Source organism: Anolis carolinensis, chromosome 4, assembly GCF_035594765.1.
Source record: "Anolis carolinensis isolate JA03-04 chromosome 4, rAnoCar3.1.pri, whole genome shotgun sequence".
Lineage (NCBI taxonomy): Eukaryota > Metazoa > Chordata > Lepidosauria > Squamata > Dactyloidae > Anolis > Anolis carolinensis.
This window is the reverse complement of record NC_085844.1, coordinates 101809954-101828278: the sequence shown is the minus strand read 5'-3', so window position 1 is coordinate 101828278 and position 18325 is coordinate 101809954. Positions and strand designations below refer to the sequence as shown.

Below are 18325 nucleotides of genomic sequence, written 5' to 3'. Positions count from 1 at the left end.
ACATACAATTCCCATTAAGAAGGCCGTCAATTTAGAGGAGGCTCAAAATGAAGATTTAACATAGAATTATCTAGGAAGAATCTAACTGGCTAGGTTAGGAAAGTCAAAACATCTTCACTGCATGATAAAAATGGACTAAGTACAATAGATGAAAATGCATACATACATACTGTACTTTCTAGGTGTTTTCTTATTCTTACAAAATCCATCAAACTGACCACTGATGATCATTTATGATTTCTGTTTCTCCAGAACAGGATCTTCCAGATCATTATTTTAAAGGCATATTTAGAGACAATCTTAATACCACCTAGGTGCTGTTTGAACACAGATAATAACTGCTTGCTTTACCATGGGAACCTATTTACTATATCTTGCTGTATGCACCCTCACTGATCAAAAGGGTGTGTGTAATTAATATCCACTGACACCAGAAACAACCTAGTGCCAATAAGATTGCTCTTGTTCAATGCTTATAAACAGTTATTATTTGTACTTTTCGGATGAGTGGAGTAGGGTCACATATGACCAGAAAAATGGCCCTTTACAAGCCTGGTTAAAGCACAGCCTTTGAGAATTGCGATCACAGAGGAGAGTGTTCTTACCTTCCAGCATGCTAAGATGCATGGCATCATTGGCTCGTTTCGGCACACTAAGCATTACTTCTAAACCGTCTTTAATCTCACCTTTACCTTCTTCACAGCAAGTGAGCAGCTCCTGCAAAGTCAACAAAATCAAAATTAGATCACGTGTCACTATTAGACCATTTCTATGCAGGCTGTTTCTTCTTGCTGGGTACAAGTGTATATGCTGTCAGACTAATTTGTTCTCTATTTGCTTATTTTCCCCTTTACTGCTTGCACAGAAGCTGATGGTAAACAATATTAACATTCCATAACTCTCACCTTTAGAGAAATGAACAACTATCCTCTGCCCTCACATATGCTACCCTATAAACAAGATGTTTTATGTTTATATTTACAAGTTCTGATACATGTTGATGGATCCCACTCCCCAGTCATCTTGGGAAATTGCTTTAAGAAATTCAAAATTATTTTTCTGGACATCTACCAGATGTTTAGTGAACAGACTGGTCTATGATCTGGATTGGAAACAAATCAGCTCTGTCCTACAGAGCCAACACAGCTGATGTCAGGCTACACTGAGTCTAGAAGACTATGCTTTCCAGGATGGTATAGTTGTACATTCCAGGCAGCTGTCTTCTAGGCTTGTGCAATTTGGCCAAAAAACATGCTGTTTTTGATTTCGTTTCAGATAACTCCTCATTCTGTTTACTAGGAAGTTACTCGAATTGGGAGGGGGCTGCCGTTTTCATTCGGCAAAGATTTGGCCCATTGGCTACAATAGGAAATTTTAGAGGCTCAATTCTCACTCATTTTAAGGGTAATCTTAATGAAAACTAGCTCATTTTAAGACCCTATTTACAACTGCAGGCCTGCCAAGTTTCAGAACAATTCACCAATCTACCGATTTTTAAGAATTTGGTTAAGTTTAAATTTTAAGTTTTAAAATTGTCCTTAAAATAAGACAAAACGCAGGAGAGGATTCTGGGAATTGTAGTCGCCAGTTATGCCCATTCTCAGCCAATCAGAGCATGGGCACAACCAGTCCTTTTATTGGCTGAGAAACAGAGAGAGAGAGAGAAACTTCAACTCCCATTATGCTCCGAGAGGACCTCACAGACTTTTCAATGACTGCAACATGCAAGTGTTGCTGGGAAAGTGAGTTCTCAGCAGGGCCCTCTCTGAAGGAGGAGCCTAGGGAACTTTTCCAGAAGAAATAGATGCTGTTGCTGCTGCCAGGGAGGGAGAAAAGATGCTGCAGTTAATTCCATCTCCTCCAGGAGCCCTCGCAGCAGAAACCCCTGCCTCAGGTATACTCTTTAGTTTTTGAAAAATCCTACTCTCTCAATTTCTTTATCCGGCCTTTCGCCCCTCAGTCCTGTTTTCGAGGGATATACTAAACAAACCACGGAAGTTTACAAATCACTTTCGTTCAAACAGATCCGGATCCAACCCTATTGTCTTCATTTATTTATTTATTTATTTATTTTTCAAACTTATATGCCGCCACTCCCCTAGGGCTCGGAGTGGCTTACAAGAACCGGCTAGAATCAACAATTTAAAGAACATCTTAAAACATCTTTAAAAACATCCTAAAAGCATCTTTTAAAACATCAACAACAGAACTCAAAGGCCTGTCGAAACAGGTGTGTCTTTAAACCAGTTCTGACAGTTGTTGTTGTTATTATGATTACTTATACCCCGTTTTTTTCTTTCCACAATAGAGACTCCAAGAGGCTTACATTATAAGCATTTCAATACAATTTAAAAACTACAAATATATAAACATTATAACAGAACTAAATATCAATGGTATTAAAAATTCACAGTTAAAATCCACAAAAACTTATTTATATTTCCATGTGGAGCAAGGGAGAAAGAGATGAAATGAAGGCTGAGAGACTAAGAGATTTGGAAGGTTTTTAGAAGCTTGGAGAAAAGTAGCTCAAGGGATAAAGTAAGTGGGATTTTTTAAGGTGATAAAGAATCTAGAGATAGAGAAGGGATTAAATGAATGATTGGAGTAGGTAACAATGAAAATGAGAGACCTCTGCAGTAGTGTAGCAATATGAGCATGTCCTATCGGAGCAATCCGTAGAAACATGACTGACCTTCCAGGGATTGCTTCCTCATTTATTTATTTATTGTGTCAGAAACGAACTGAGGATACAGTTATAATGTATTTAAAAACCAAAGGTAAAAACTTTGCACTATACTAGATTTCCTTTGACCAGAAGCTGGCCACTTGGGAGTGCTTCTGGTGTCACTGTGAGAAGGTCCTCCACTGCGCATGTGGCAGGGCTCAGGTTGCATTGTAGCAAGTGGTATGTGGTTTGCTCTTCTCCACACTCGCATGTTGTGGACTCCATGTTGTAACCCCATTTCCTAAGACTGCAAGTCACTAACACCAGAAGTGACTTGGAGTATGCTTCCTCATTTAGGGGCAACTTTTTCTTGCCTATTGGAGCGAGTGGGAGGGCATCCCAAATTGATCAACCCCAAATCTTCCCTTTTGTGCCAGGAAATGAACCTAATGATCAAGTTCACATGCGTTTAAATTCAACTTTAGTTGAATTAGGTAGGAAGAGGCCATTGAGACCAAAAAACTGAAACTTCAAGAAACCTGCATATAGGTTAAACCCCTTTGTTTTAAAGGTCAGCAATTTCTCAAAGGCCTTTAATGTAGGCTTATAAAATGATGACATCTCCAAATGCTGTAGATCGATTTGTATTTTTAATGGAACATCTTTAAAAGGAAGTCAAGGAGATGAATGAAGTACATCTAGTGCAGTACAAGAAAGCTGCCTGGATATCCCAATTTTCATCCTTGTGGAGGCTCTCAAGTCTTTCTAGTTACAGTAGTCTCTCACTTATCCAACATAAACGGGCCGGCAGAATGTTGGATAAGCGAATATGTTGGATAATAAGGAGGCATTAAGGAAAAGCCTATTAAACATCAAATTAGGTTATGATTTTACAAATGAAGCACCAAAACATCATGTTAGACAACAAATTTGGCAGAAAAAGTAGTTCAATACGCAGTAATGCTATGTAGTAATTACTGTATTTATGAATTTAGCACCAAAATATCACAATATATTGAAAACATTGACTACAAAAATGCGTTGGATAATCCAGAACGTTGGATAAGCGAGTGTTGGATAAGTGAGACTCTACTGTATTTGTATGAACTCTCTGCCATCTGCCAAACTTCTTTTAATTGCTTTTGAGGGGTTTTTTGGTCCCTTGACACCGTGTTGAGCAGGTGCGCAGAAACCTTGCTCCGTGAAGCATATAATCAAGATGTGTTGCTTTGCTGCCGACTACAGAGAGGAAGAAAAGAGTGTGGAAGAGGACTGGCAGTATTTTTAATTAACATCCATATACAGGAGCCGGGTTAAGACAGCAAGCTAATAGCAACAGTTAATTCATGAATAATAGAACTGCATATGAATGTAAAATAATGGTAACACACTTATTTAAGCATATGCCTCTCTAGCTGTGTGCCTATTATAACGAAGAAGGCACATTTATTTCTATAAAAAGCCAAACTTAGTGGTCAAATCAATTCAAATTCTTTCTTCCTTTCACAGGCTCTGGCCTCATAAGATTGAATCACTATGACTTTTTCTACTTCTATGCCAGTGGTTCTCAACCTGTGGGTCCGCAAGTGTTCTGGCCTACAACTCCCAGAAATCCCAGCCAGTTTAGCAGCTGTTAGGATTTCTGGGAGTTGACGGCCAAAACGTCTGGGAACCCACAGGTTGAGAAACAATGCTCTATGTTTTTCCTGATGACCCTTTCTCCAATTTGATCAACTTGGTTATTGTCTTCTCTATGATTGCTGGTAAGAGTGCAATCACTCTTCCACATTCTCTAAGGTTAGAGCTGTAGGACCTCCATAAAAATCATGAATAAAAATAGCTTTTTGGGGTTTTTTTTTAATGTGAGAGAACACTTTTCTAGGAATTGAATATTCCAGCGGGACTCTTTGGTCTGCTTTTGATGGACATTGCCCTTTGTGTTATCCTGGAGGGTATAAAGTGCACCTAAAATCCATGTACTACCATAACAGACAATTTTATGCTGCCTTCATATTGCAATATCCTGCCACAGCCTTGTAAAATGAGTGTGGTAGTCATCTTTATGAGATAAGCATTTTAATCACATCTATACCAGTGGTCCTCAACCTGTGGGTCCCCAAGTGTTTTGGCCTACAACTCCTAGAAATCCCAACTAGTTTACCACTAATCTAAACTATGCACTGGGGCAGCCTTGTGTTTCTTGCTAATGAATATGGCAGGATACATTAAAAGTGTAACTTCTAAAGCAGCTTTGCAACAATTTAACTCTTTTGAAGCAATTTTATGGATGCTCATGTTACTTTACTGTAACTGTTACTGTTACTTTACTCTTTTCATACTACAGTAGAGTCTCACTTATACAAGCCTCGCTTATCCAAGCCTCTGGATTATCCAAGCCATTTTTGTAGTCAATGTTTTCAATATATCGTGATATTTTGGTGCTAAATTCATAAATACAGTAATTACAACATAATATTACTGCATATTGAACTGCCTTTTCTGTCAGATTTGTTGTATAACATGGTGTTTTGGTGCTTAATTTGTAAAATCATAACCTAATTTAATGTTTAATAGGCTTTTCCTTAATCCCTCCTTATTATCCAAGATATTTGCTTATCCAAGCTTCTGCCGGCCCGTTTAGCTTGGATAAGTGAGACTCTACTGTATATCCAAACATGTTACATTTGTTGAAGAATTCCAAGAATCACAAGAGATATCCTAGGTTTTGCTGATTTCATGAATCGTGATCCTTAGTTTATATTTTAAACTGCTTTTGAGTGTTTCTTCTTGCTACCAGTCTGCCTGTTAAGACAGAAAATCATGTTCTTTACAACATACAGAAGAGCTTTAGAATTATCTGAGTGTGAAAGATGCCCTCTTGCAGAACTGAGCATAGGCAATGAATATTGACATTTACCTTCAGAAGAAGTTGATATTTTGTTATTCTCTGAACAGGTTTGATAAGGTAAGAGGAGATTGAGTTGGCTAGTCCATGTCGCTGTTGTATCTCCTGTATCAGAAACAAAATGCATAGAGAAAAATGTTAGTCAACTAAGGGTATTTTGTGGCTCAAGTCTTTATCTTAAGAATGATCCCCCTCGATGGATTGTCACCTTGCTGTGGTGAGGGGGCTTGCGTGTTCCGATAAACCTGTGAACACAACCACATGAGTCATGCATTCCCAGGAGTGGCCGCAGGGGAGGTTCCAGACCAAGCACAATCCGAAAACTGAAAGACCTCAACGGCGGAGCAGGCAGAGGATAACATGATACATGTTATAACGGCTGTGAAGGCGGAAGAAAGCTGCAACAGACTGAGAAGCCACTCTCGTTGTGTTAACCACACAACTGCTGGGACCTCATTCCGTGAAGACTGTGTGTTGACTGGCCGTGCACCGACCTCCACACATTAAAAAAATCACGCACAGGCGTCTTCCAAGAAAAATAAAAACAAACCAAAAAAGTACCATGGCGATCAGCGAGTGGCGATGGGGGCAGGACTGTGAAATCTGGAAGCCCCTAGTCACAGACTGGCACATGGGCGGTGGATATGGACTCAGTCGTTCTACCTCAGGGACCGAGGCAGTTGAGTAGTCCGGCACTGTATCCATGACTGAGCAGCCCTTTTTAGGATCCGCTCTGCTCACCCCAAACAGGGAAGGGGCTAGAAAAGGTACCCTGAACATAGTCTGCCTCTCTTACCCTGACTGGACTACCACGTCCATAGGGGTCACCACTCTGCGGCCAAAAAAGAAAAATGAACTTTGGAACATGGAACGTACGGACACTGTTGGATAACACTGACAGTGAACGCCCCGAAGCAGGACTGCTATCATTGCAAGGGAGCTGGGACGCTTTGAGATTGACATAGCAGCCCTTCAGGAGACCCGGAGAGCAACAGAGGGACAGCTGAAGGAAGAAAAATGAGGCTACACCTTCTTCTGGAAGGGACTGCCTGAAGAAGAGCGAAGAATAGCAGTGCCGGACTACTCAACTGCCTCGGTCCCTTTACACGTGCAATTACACGTGCCAGAGTCCGCTGTGATGTGCTTCTCACAAGAGCCATGACAGGTACTGATGACTCCTGGACAGACCACAGGTTAATGCGATCCACAATGGCTATCAAGATCGTCCCCAAACTAAGATACATCAAGACTGGTTTGACGATAATGACAAAGAGCTAATTGATAACAAAAGGAAAGCCTTCCAAACATGGCAGAGATACACCAACTGTGCTGCCAAGAAAAAGATCTATGCCAGTGCAAAAGCTGAGGTCCAAAGAAGGACCACAGAACTCAAGAACATCTGGTGTACAAAGAAGGCTGAAGAAATCCAATACCTTGCAGATACCCATGATGCTCAGGGATTTTTCAAAGCCACAAAGATCATTTACGGACCAAGAAACCATGGCATACCGCCCCTACGCTCATCAGATGGAACCAAAATTCTGAAGGACAAAACCACTGCACTACGTTGGAAAGAGGACTACCAGAATCTTCTGAATTGCAGCTCCAATGTGGCCGAAGAGACCCTCTCACAAATCCCGCAACAACAAACCAGGGATGAGTTTGCAGCACTGCCTAGTTTAGAAGAAGTTAGCAATGCCATCAGCCAACAAAAAAACAACAAAGCCAGCGGACCTGATGGGATTCCTGCTGAAATCTTCAAAGCGGGTGGACCTGAGCTGATACAACAACTCCACCAGCTCACTGAAAAGGTGTGGGTGACCGAGAAAATCCCAGCAGACTTCAAGGATGCCACCATCATCACCCTTTTCAAGAAAGGAGATAGAACAGACTGCGGGAACTATCGCGGTATCTCCCTTCTAACCTCTGCTGGGAAAATCCTCGCAAGAATCCTTGCAAATCGCCTTCTCCCTGTTTCAAAAGACCAGAATGGCTTCCATCCCTCCAGAGGAACAGTGGACATGATCTTCACTGCACGACAGCTCCAAGAAAAATGCAGGGAACAAAATCAACCTCTGTAGATGGCATTCATTGACCTTGCAAAGGCATTCGACACAGCGAATTGCAGCACTCTCTGGACCATCCTCCAAAACATTGGGTGCCCTGAAAAATTTGTGAACATCCTGCGGCTCCTTCATGATGACATGATGGCAACAGTCTTGGACAGCAACAGCTCCCAAAGTGACCCATTTAAGGTGGAATCAGGTGTCAAGCAGGGATGTGTTATTGCCCCTACCTTATTTTCCATCTTCATCGCTATGATACTTGACCTTGTTGATGGGAAGCTTCCCACCGGAGTGGAAATCATCTATCGGACAGATGGTAAGTTATTTAACCTCAGCAGACTGAGAGCCAAAACCAAGGTCACCACAACATCTGTTATAGAACTCCAATATGCCGATGACAACATAGTCTGTGTACATTCAGAAGAAGACCTACAAGCCACCCTAAACACTTTCGCAGAACCACATGAGAAGCTCGGCCTCTCATTGAACATCGAGAAAACCAAAGTGTTCTTCCAACAGGCACCAGCTAATCCCTCTGCAATGCCAGGAATACAGCTTAATAGTGTAACATTAGAAAATGTTGATCATTTCCGCTACCTTGGCAGCCACCTCTCCACAAAAGTCAACATCGACACTGAAATACAACACCACCTGAGCTCTGCGAGTGCAGCATTTTTCAGAATGAAGCAGAGTGTTTGATGACCGGGACATCCGTAGAGATACCAAGGTGCTTGTTTATAAAGCCATTGTCCTCCCAACCCTGCGAAACGTGGATGGTCTACAGACATCACACCCTACTCCTAGAGCGTTTCCATCAGCGTTGCCTCAGAAAAATCCTGCAAATCTCTTGGGAAGACAGACGGACAAATGTCAGCGTGCTTGAGGAAGCAAAGACCACCAGCATTGAAGTGATGCTCTTATGCCATCAACTTCGCTGGACTGGCCACGTTGTCCGAATGCCCAATCACCGTCTCCCAAAGCAGCTACTCTACTCCAAACTCAAGAACGGGAAACGGAATGTTGGTGGGCAGGAAAAGAGATTTAAAGATGGGCTTAAAGCCAACCTTAAAAACTGTGGCATAGACACTGAGAACTGGGAAGCCCTGGCCCTTGAGCGCTCTAATTGGAGGTCAGCTGTGACCAGCAGTGCTGCAGAGTTCGAAGAGGCACGAATGGAGGGCTTAAGGGAGAAACGTGCCAAGAGGAAGGCCCGTCAAGCCAACCCTGACCGGGACCACCTTCCACCTAGAATCCGACGTCCTCACTGTGGGAGAACATGCAGATCAAGAATAGGTCTCTTCAGCCATCTACGGATCCATCCCCAAGATAACGAAGATAGAGAACCATCATCCTCGAACTACGAGGAATTGCCTAAGGCTTAAGAATGGGATGGGGTCTCTTGAAGATACCTCTGCATTATGAGATATTATACTTTTCAACATGATCATTTACTCAAAAGTCCCACTGAATTCTGCATATCCCACTGATGTACAGCTGCAGTTATGATGGGAATCTCATTTAAGATTTCTGGTTGTTTTTCAACAATTTTCCTCATCTTCCTCTCTTGATTTCCTATATTATCTGACTTTAGATTGTAAACACTTCAGGCATGGATGTCCCCATTCCTTTTGCTTGGCTTATGTACAATAAATCTCCACCTGCTATGCTAGCTAGAGCAAATTACAAGCTCAGAGCACAGCATTATTTCACAAAATTATTTGTATAATCGGGACATTTCCTCTCACATCCTCAGACTAGCTGATGTCATCAGAGGTTGATTTGTTCTTCTAATTAAGCCTGGCAGAACATACTTAAACTGGACGTTCACCATAAATCTTGTACAACACAATTCCTTCCAATGTCCTTTCTCCTTACCTATCACATCTTGACAGTATGGAGTAAGCAACTGCCTATCACTGTGCCAACATCTGAAGCTTTTTCTGTTTGTGACATCAGGCATGAGATCACAATATCATGTTTTCTTTTGATTTCAGCTACCTTCACAGCAATAGCAACAGCAACTAAATCACTGCAACTACAGTAGATAGCCTTCGGCCTAACTACCCAGCAAATTTTTTTGGACATTTTTGATGAGTCTGAAGCAGAATTTACTTTTAACTTGAAAATCAGGCTTCAGATAACAAGATTTCATCTTTTAGAGGGCCATGTTTTTGTTCTTATGGCTACTAATGCTCAAGTGTTAATCCAATCATCTTGTAGGGGAGGAATATGATCATGTCTGATGAAATGTCCAGGGCACAGAGTGATTTAAGGATGATTGCTGTAATATCCACTATTTCCATGACTCACGAGTGACTATGAAAATATGCAAATGTGCTTAATTTTTAGTCCTACCTAGAGTAGCCCCCATGACTCAACAGAAGCTTGTAAATGTCATTACACTCATGTAAATGCCATTAATCTAATATTACCCTAACTGGACCACTCAAACTGATTTATGCTAGAGAATATCCTAATTTAATAAAACTTTCAAGATGCATCTATTCTATTTTACAATTTAAAAACATTTTTTGCTGTCAAAATGATTTAATTGACCATTTTTGGCAACAGCTTATCCAGAAATCCTCCAAAATCTGAAATTGTCCACATGGGACAATTGAGATAGTAACACCTTGGCTTTCTCATGGTTCAGTGTACCAATTTATGCTTCATGCAGAAAATTATTTAAAAACATTGTATAAAATAAACTTTAGGTTTTGTGTTTTAGGTATAAATTAATTTTGTGCTTAGATTTGGGTACCATATGAATGATATCTCTCTCTCTCTCTGTAATTATAGGTATTCCAAAGACCAAAACAAAAACACTTCTGGTCACAAACATTGTATTACATGTGTGTCCTTTCGCTCCATAAAAATCTTATCAAGGATTCTGTTGCAGAATTTAGGTTTTTTAAAATAAGTGTCTAGCACAAAATGTGCACTAGACAGTATCTAATTTCTCTCCCATTGCTCTTCAATCTACAGAGAAGAGGATAGATCCATTTTTAAGTGTAACTTCAGACAATTTTTAAAACGTTTTGGATAGCACTGGGAAGGTTTAATATCCCTGTAACATTTATTTTGCTATCTGTGCCACTGTTCAGAAGATCTCACCTCACTTTCTGTCCCTCTGATAATTGGATTTTAAAATGTTTGGGTTGTCATGGAAACAAGGATTGGTGATAAAGATTCAGTGGAGACACCCTTTTCTCATAATAACTCTTACAGGAGTGTATTTCCCTTCCTGGGGTAGATTTCCTCTCACTTCCTCTTGTCTCACTCCCGTTTAACTAGGAGCTGGATGTAAGTTGGATGTTTGTAACTTATGGACTACCTGTACACCCTTTTGCCCTTCAACATACTTCCAAAATATCAAAATATTGAATCTAAGCATGGGAATTCTATACTCACATCAAAGTAAGCACCAGCATGTTCCAATATCAATTGGGTGGAGTCTGGCTTGTTCTTGCAGTAAGTCACGTACATTTGGAACTTGTCTGCCTGTAAAACACACAAAAAAGTACTTTACAAAATGTTACACCTACTTAAAAATGGTACCTTGCTGAGGAATATCCTTGCTTTAATTAGCTGGGTAATACAAACACCAAGAGAAAAAGAAAATAAGGGGGTGAAACAATGGCTATATGTAACACTAACTTAAATTAGGCAACCTGGAATGCAAACATACAGATGCTATAAATTTCAGTAGGTGAGACTTTGCCTGAGAGAATAACTGGGCAAATTACTTGGAACTTCCAATAATTATGTAGTTCTATGATAATACATTTTAAACATAATTCACAGGATCATTTAAGAATACTAAGGATCATTTACAAGGTGCCTAAACTTCATACTGATGAAATAACATATCAATTTTCTTGTTTATAACAGGATTGATCAAAATGAGACCTCCAGATGCTGATGGAGCTCACCTCCCAGTACTCCTCACTACTAGCTATTCTGAGTATGGCTTCTAAAAATTTAGTTAAGAAATATAAACTTCCTAATCGCAGTGTGTAAGTCACAAAGTATTTTTTATGGTTCACTATTCACTCTAGCGAGGAGTTCCTTCTGATTCTTCTTATGCGGAGAGTATTTCTTTAAACCCATTGCCACTCTGTTTTTCAGAGAATAAGGGCCACAATTGTACAAACCTTCACAAATAATTACATGACACAGATAAATACGCTCTTACCCAAGTTACAAAACAGTGACCAACATCTTCAGGTAGCTGTTCATATTTTTCTAGCTCTTTCAAGAATATACTATAAAATAGAAAGAAATAACAATATCAAACAATTATTCCTACACATATCCCTAGTCAAATATTCATTAAGAAACCTGAAGGCTTATATCTGTAGAATTATTTTTTTCATTTCTGATGCGATCAGAATTAATAGCCACTACTATCAGCTCTTAAAGGAAAAAAAAGGTTTCTAAGGGTAGAACAGGATATTGTAGCTACACAACAGTGTGGTGTGGGATTTGGGCTTTCACTACATTGAGGTTGGAAGAGATATGTCTTCCCAGTCCACATGCCCTGTTGCCATTAAAAGTCCTGTCTCATACCCCATGCCCTAAATTAACAAAAATTAAACACTGACTGCAACAAAGAAAATTGAAATGAGATTCAATACCATCCAATTTAAGTAAAAGGATCAATCATATAGCCGTAAAACATCTCAATAAAAGGATATTTCTCTCAATACTTATGGTTCTGTTCACCTATTGTGTACAATATTTCATTTAACTGCTTAACTCAGACCTGCTAAGTGTGTTAATACTTCAATCCTTCCATTTCAGCCTGAAAACATGGATGTTCAAACAGGCTTTTGACCTCGAGTATTTTATTTATTTATTTATTTACAACATTTTTACCCCACCCTTCTCACCCAAGGGGACTCAAGGCGGCTTACAAAAATTGGCAAAATTTAATGCCCAAGAAATACAATCATAAAAGCAAAACAATACATATAAATCTGTTAAAACATTATTAAAATATACTATAAAAACCTTAAAAACATATATAAAATTAATTCCATTCATCCAAAATCCTCATGCTTCGTCCTTAAATCACTAGGCTGAATGAGCACATATAAAGTTTACTTCTTGGGAGGAGAGAAATGGCCAACCTTGACAAAATAGTGAAGAGCAGAGACATCACACTAGCAACGAAGGTCCGCGTAGTCAAAGCAATGGTATTCCCCATAGTAACTATGGATGCGAGAGCTGGACCATAAGAAAGGCTGAGCGAAGGAAGATAGACGCTTTTGAACTCTGGTGCTGGAGGAAAATCATGAGAGTGCCTTGGACCGCAAAAAGATCCAACCAGTCCATCCTCCAGGAAATAATGCCCGGCTGCTCACTGGAGAGAAGGATATTAGAGGCAAAGCTGAAGTATTTTGGCCACATCATGAGGAGTCAGGAAAGCATGGAAAAGATCACGATGCTGGGGAAAATGGAAGTAACCTTGACAGCATCACCTTCCAAGATTTTAAACAGCTCAGCTGGGATCCCGTCGTCTCCTGCTGCCTTGTTGTTAGCAATGCTTCTTAAGGCCCATTCAACCTCACTCCTCAGGATGTCTGGTTCTAATTCACTCACCACACCGTCAAAGCTATCCTCTATATTATTATCCTTCCTATACAGATCTTCTGTATATTCTCGCCACCTATTCTTGATCTCTTCAGCTTCTGTTAGGTCCCTGCCATATGTTTTTGATCATGCCCATTTTTGCCTGAAATTTGCCTCCGATGTTTCTGATTTTCTGGAAGAGATCTCTTGTCCTTCCTAGCCTGTTGTCTTCTTCCACTTCCATGCATTGCTTGTTCAAAAATAGGTCCTTGTCTTTCCTGGCTAACCTCTGGAATTGTGCATTTAGTTGGGCATATCTCCCCCTATCGCTGTTTCCTTTCACCTTCCTTCTTTCTTGGGCTACTTCCAGTGTCTCAACAGACAACCATCTTGCCTTCTTGGTTTTCTTTTTCTTTGGGACGTACTTTGTTGCTGCCTCCTGAACAATGTTGTGGACTTCTGTCCATAGTTTTTCTGGGACTCTACTTATTAAATCTAGCCTCTGAAATCTATTCTTCACCTCCACTGCATATTCACTGGGAATATTTGTGAGATCATATCTAATTGGTCTGTGTATTTTCCCCATTCTCTTTAGTCTGATTCTAAATTTTGTAATAAGAAGTTTGTGATCTGAACTACAGTCAGCTCCAGGTCTTGTTTTCACTGACTGGATGGATGTCCACCACCTTTGGCTGCAAAGGATGTAGTCAATCTGATTTCGGTGAAGTCCATGTGTAAAGCCGTCTTTTAGGTTGTTGGAAGAGAGTGTTTGTTATGCACATTGAGTTTTCCTGGCAAAATTCTATCAGCCTACGTCCCGCTTCATTTTGTTGTCCCAGACCATGCTTGCATGCCCACCTTAGCATTCCAATCTCTTGTAATGAGAATAATCTCTCTTTTTGGTGTGTTGTCCACTAAGTGCTGCAGATCCTCGTAGAACTTATCTAATTCTGCTTCTTCAGCAGCTGTGGTTGGGGCGTATGTTTGGATCACTGTGATGTTAAATGGCTTGCCTTTAATTCGAATTGAGATCATTCCATCATTTTTTGGGTTGTATCCAATCACTGCTTTCACAACTTTATTATTAACTATGAAGGCTACTCCATTTCTTTGGTGTTCTTCCTGTCCGCAGTAGTAGATCTGGTGGTCATCTTTTGTGAAGTGGCCCATTCCAGTCCATTTCAGTTCACTGACTCCCAGAATGTCTATCTTTAATCTTGACATCTCACCAATAACCACATCCAGTTTGCCCTGGCTCATAGATCTTACATTCCAGGTTCCTATAGTGTGTTGATCTCTAGAACATCGGATTCGTCCTTCACCTCCAGCACCGTTGGCCGTTAGCCTTCCTTTCGGCTTTGAGCTAACTGCGTCATCACATCTGGGGCTACTTGGACTAGTCCTCTGCTCCTCCCCAGTAGCATTTTGACCATCTATCAACCTGGGGGTCCTATCTTCCGATGGTAATCGACATTTCTCTGGTTGTACTGATCCATATAGTTTTCATGGCAAGAATACTGGGGTGGATTGCCATTACCTTCCCCAGGGATCGTGCTTGGTCTGACCTCTCTGCCATGACCTTCCCGTCGTAGGTGGCCCTGCATGGTATAGCTCATGGCTTCATCGAGGCACTCAAGCCCCAGGACCACGTCAAGATAATGATTCAAGCTGGAGATCCAGTGGATATATATGGCTAAACAGACATTCAAACCCTGTATAGTCCAACCTTCAAACCCCAGGGTACAGCTTTACAATACTCTTTTCTGGTTCTTCCATGTCTGTTTGCTGTGTGACATCAAGAGACAAACCTATTTGAGGATGGGAGAAAATCTAGAAAAGGGCTTGAGGATGATTCTCCCATTGAGGGTTTTCAGATACAAAAAGCCTTTCTCATTTTCCTTAATTATTTGAATATTCTTTTCATACTTAGTTTACATGGTGTTTTACTCTGTTAAAATCACATTATGTATTAGTTTACAGGTATCAGAATGCAGTCTACCAGTCTTCATTAGCATCATCTTCATAGTCGATACCATTACTCACTTATTATGGAATTCATAGATCTCCTGCATGTTTCCAAAGATGATATGCTCCTTGTTGACAATGCCAGGAGGGATTTCTTCAACACCGCTTGTCATTTCCCACAAGTATGTCTGGTCAAAAGGACAAGACAAAAGGATGAGCTGTGAAGTTACTTAGGAATCCCCCAAAAGACCACTTCAGGTTTTGAAAAATAAATCTGATAAACTTATTCTGATCTTGTATATACAAAATCTTAACACCAGACTAAGCAGGGTAAACTATACATTTAAATCCCAACAGCTAGAGAACACAACTTCTCTGTAGTTTTAACAATGATCTGTCTAAAAGGAAATAACAGGTTCTCGAATGTGCAATATGCACAATGGAAGAACTGACAGCAGATCATTCCTTTTGACAAAAATCAAAGCCTAAACAAAGCCATAGTCAGTTTACAATTTTCCAAAATGAGGCCTTGTCTGGCTAACATGGGAATTTTACGACAGAAAAACAAGGTGCAAATTAATTTATCACGGTGGCAGTTCCCCAAGATATGACACGGCACCATTTGGCCACCCACTGAAAAGCATAACATTTGATAATACAAAAATTATACAACTAAGCCGGGCTTTTCAACATGTATACACATCAATTGGTTCTTGGACAAACACTCACATCCATACACTCCCGGAGATCTCTTACGTAAGCCTTTTCTGTCTGAATGAGCTCGGCCATAATGAACCTTTGAAACAAAGAGAGACAAGGTCACCAAGTGAGTTTTTATGGCTGAGAAGGGATTTGAATCCTTGTCTCCAGAGACCTAGTCCAAAGCTCAAGTCACTACACCACATTGGCCTTCTAGGGAAGTCCAATACCATCTGTAATTTCAAGAGAAGTTAAAAAGTGGAATAATTATGAAGTAAGGAGGTCTAGAGTGCAATTGAACGATCTAACTCCAATGTGCTCTGATATTAATAAGAAGACAGATTTTATTAAAGAGAATTACTACTAACCTCTATATTTTAATCAAATGAGTATTAGCACACATCTTACAAGTACCCTTTTCTCTCCTCTTGCTTTGTCATGGTTTTTTAGTGGGGTGGGAATCAGCTGCTAATGATTCACCATACTAACCACTGGCCTGGCCTGATTTTGTCAGCTTGTTTTATAGTGTAAAGCAAATATTGTTTTGCATTGTATTTTATAGTATGTGTGTGAGTACGTGCATATGTGCATATATCACATACTTTTTACATGGTGAATACAGGGGAAAAACAATGAAGAAACAAAACAAAAAGTATTTCTTCCTCACTGTTTTGTTCCTGATTTGTTGTTATATTTTGCCTTCAAGCTTATTCCAATTTATGATGAACATGTGTATCATGGGATTTCCTTGGCAAGATCAGTGAAAATTTCCCATCATCTTCCTCTAAAACTGAAAAAGTATGGCTTGCCAAAGGTTATCCAGTGAGTTTCCATGGCTGAATGGCAACCCAGATCTCTTGGACTCCTTGTTCAACACTCCAACCAGGATAGCACAATGGATCTCTTGTTAATAATCCATAGAAATTTGAAGTTGTCTTTGGAAGCTACTACAGTTTTAAAAGGACTGAAGAGAGAATAACTTGCCTAAATATCACTAATAAACTTACAGTGTGCTCTTTTAAGAGAGAAAATGTGGGATACAAATACAAATAATGATATAAATCTAATATATAGTATAATTTAAAATTAACCAGCCTGCTTCTTCGACCTTCTGGAAGAAAGTAAAAACCTGGTTATGGGACCAATTTTCTGGCTAGCAAGTTAGTGAAACATGAATGTATAGAATAGTGAAATGATTAATGGAACGGCCTTGGATTTGATTCTGGATGAGGTGATTTGAGTAATTGTTTTAATAATTGTTGTTTGATTTCTGGTTTTAATGTATATGTTATTTTTATTGTATGTATGTATGTATGTATGTATGTATGTATGTTCATAGCATCAAATTGCTGCCTTTCTGTAAGGCTGCACCAAGTCCCCCTTCTGGGATGAAAAAGGTGGGATATAAATGTAGTAAATAAGAAAATAAATAATAAATAATACAATATAAAACATGCCTGGAGAAAAATTATATAAATTCATAATGTACATTGAGATAGTTTCAAGATGGAATGTCTGAACCCACATTAAAAACAAAAACACATGGAATAAGGAAAGCAATCTAGCAACACCTTTAAGATAAGTGATTTATTCCTTTTTGTGTCTTGTTTTTCCTTTTTTGGTGTTAATAGACTAAATGGGCTATTTCTTTGAATACAGATGCATATACATTTTCAGTGCTAATGAAACCACATATCGTACATGTCTACATATATAAGTTGCCTGTCAACTTATGATGACCCCATGAATTTAATAGACTTTCTTAGGAAAGGAATACTCAAGAGATGGATTTGCCAGATCCTTTCTCTGAAATATAGCTTATAGCACCTGTTATTAATTGATGATGTCCGATCTAAGGACTAGTCAGGGCTAGGAGCTGCGGTGGCGCAATGGGTTAAACCTTTGTGCCAGCTGAACTGCTGACCTGAGGGTTGGGTTGCTGACGTGAAGGTTGACGGTTCAAATCTGTAAGACGGGCTGAGCTCCCGTCTGTCAGCTCTAGCTTGCGGAAACATGAGAGAAACCTCTGACCCACATCTGGGCATCCCATGGGCAATATTTCTGTAGACAGCCAATTCTCTCACACCAGAAGCAACTTGCAGTATGTTCTCAAGTCACTTCTGACACATACACAAAAGTAACCAGGACTGACCCTTCCTAGATTTCAAGATCAGACTGATTCTGCTAAGTTTAAGGAATCTACCTATACAATATGTCAACGATGAAATGAAAACTTACAAACATATATCCACAGAACACTTAAAAAGACAACACAAAAAGCAAGAAGATTGTGTTCAGAAGAGGACATCCTCGGGGTTTGTGGATGTTGATTTTTGTTACTTGCCACATCTTTTTCAATTGTGTGCTTTTATATTCTTGGCTTTTCTTTTCTTAATGAACATTAACTTTCTGTTTGTTTATGAAAACAGTACTAAGCAGTACTTATAT

The 18325-nt window shown here is 39.8% G+C and overlaps 1 protein-coding gene across 7 annotated transcripts in view; it reads right to left on the bottom strand.

The window, feature by feature from the left end:
• trio (trio Rho guanine nucleotide exchange factor) overlaps nucleotides 1-18325 on the bottom strand; it is a 446368-nt gene that overhangs the window by 126329 nt on the left and 301714 nt on the right. For all 7 annotated transcript variants that reach the window (XM_062979400.1, XM_062979401.1, XM_062979398.1 and 4 more), the window contains 6 exons: nucleotides 15908-15974; nucleotides 15257-15366; nucleotides 11835-11904; nucleotides 11051-11140; nucleotides 5586-5678; nucleotides 606-717 (listed from right to left, as the gene is read on the bottom strand). In XM_062979400.1, the coding sequence (XP_062835470.1) occupies nucleotides 606-717; nucleotides 5586-5678; nucleotides 11051-11140; nucleotides 11835-11904; nucleotides 15257-15366; nucleotides 15908-15974 (542 nt within the window). The remainder of the gene's footprint in view (nucleotides 1-605; nucleotides 718-5585; nucleotides 5679-11050; nucleotides 11141-11834; nucleotides 11905-15256; nucleotides 15367-15907; nucleotides 15975-18325) is intronic.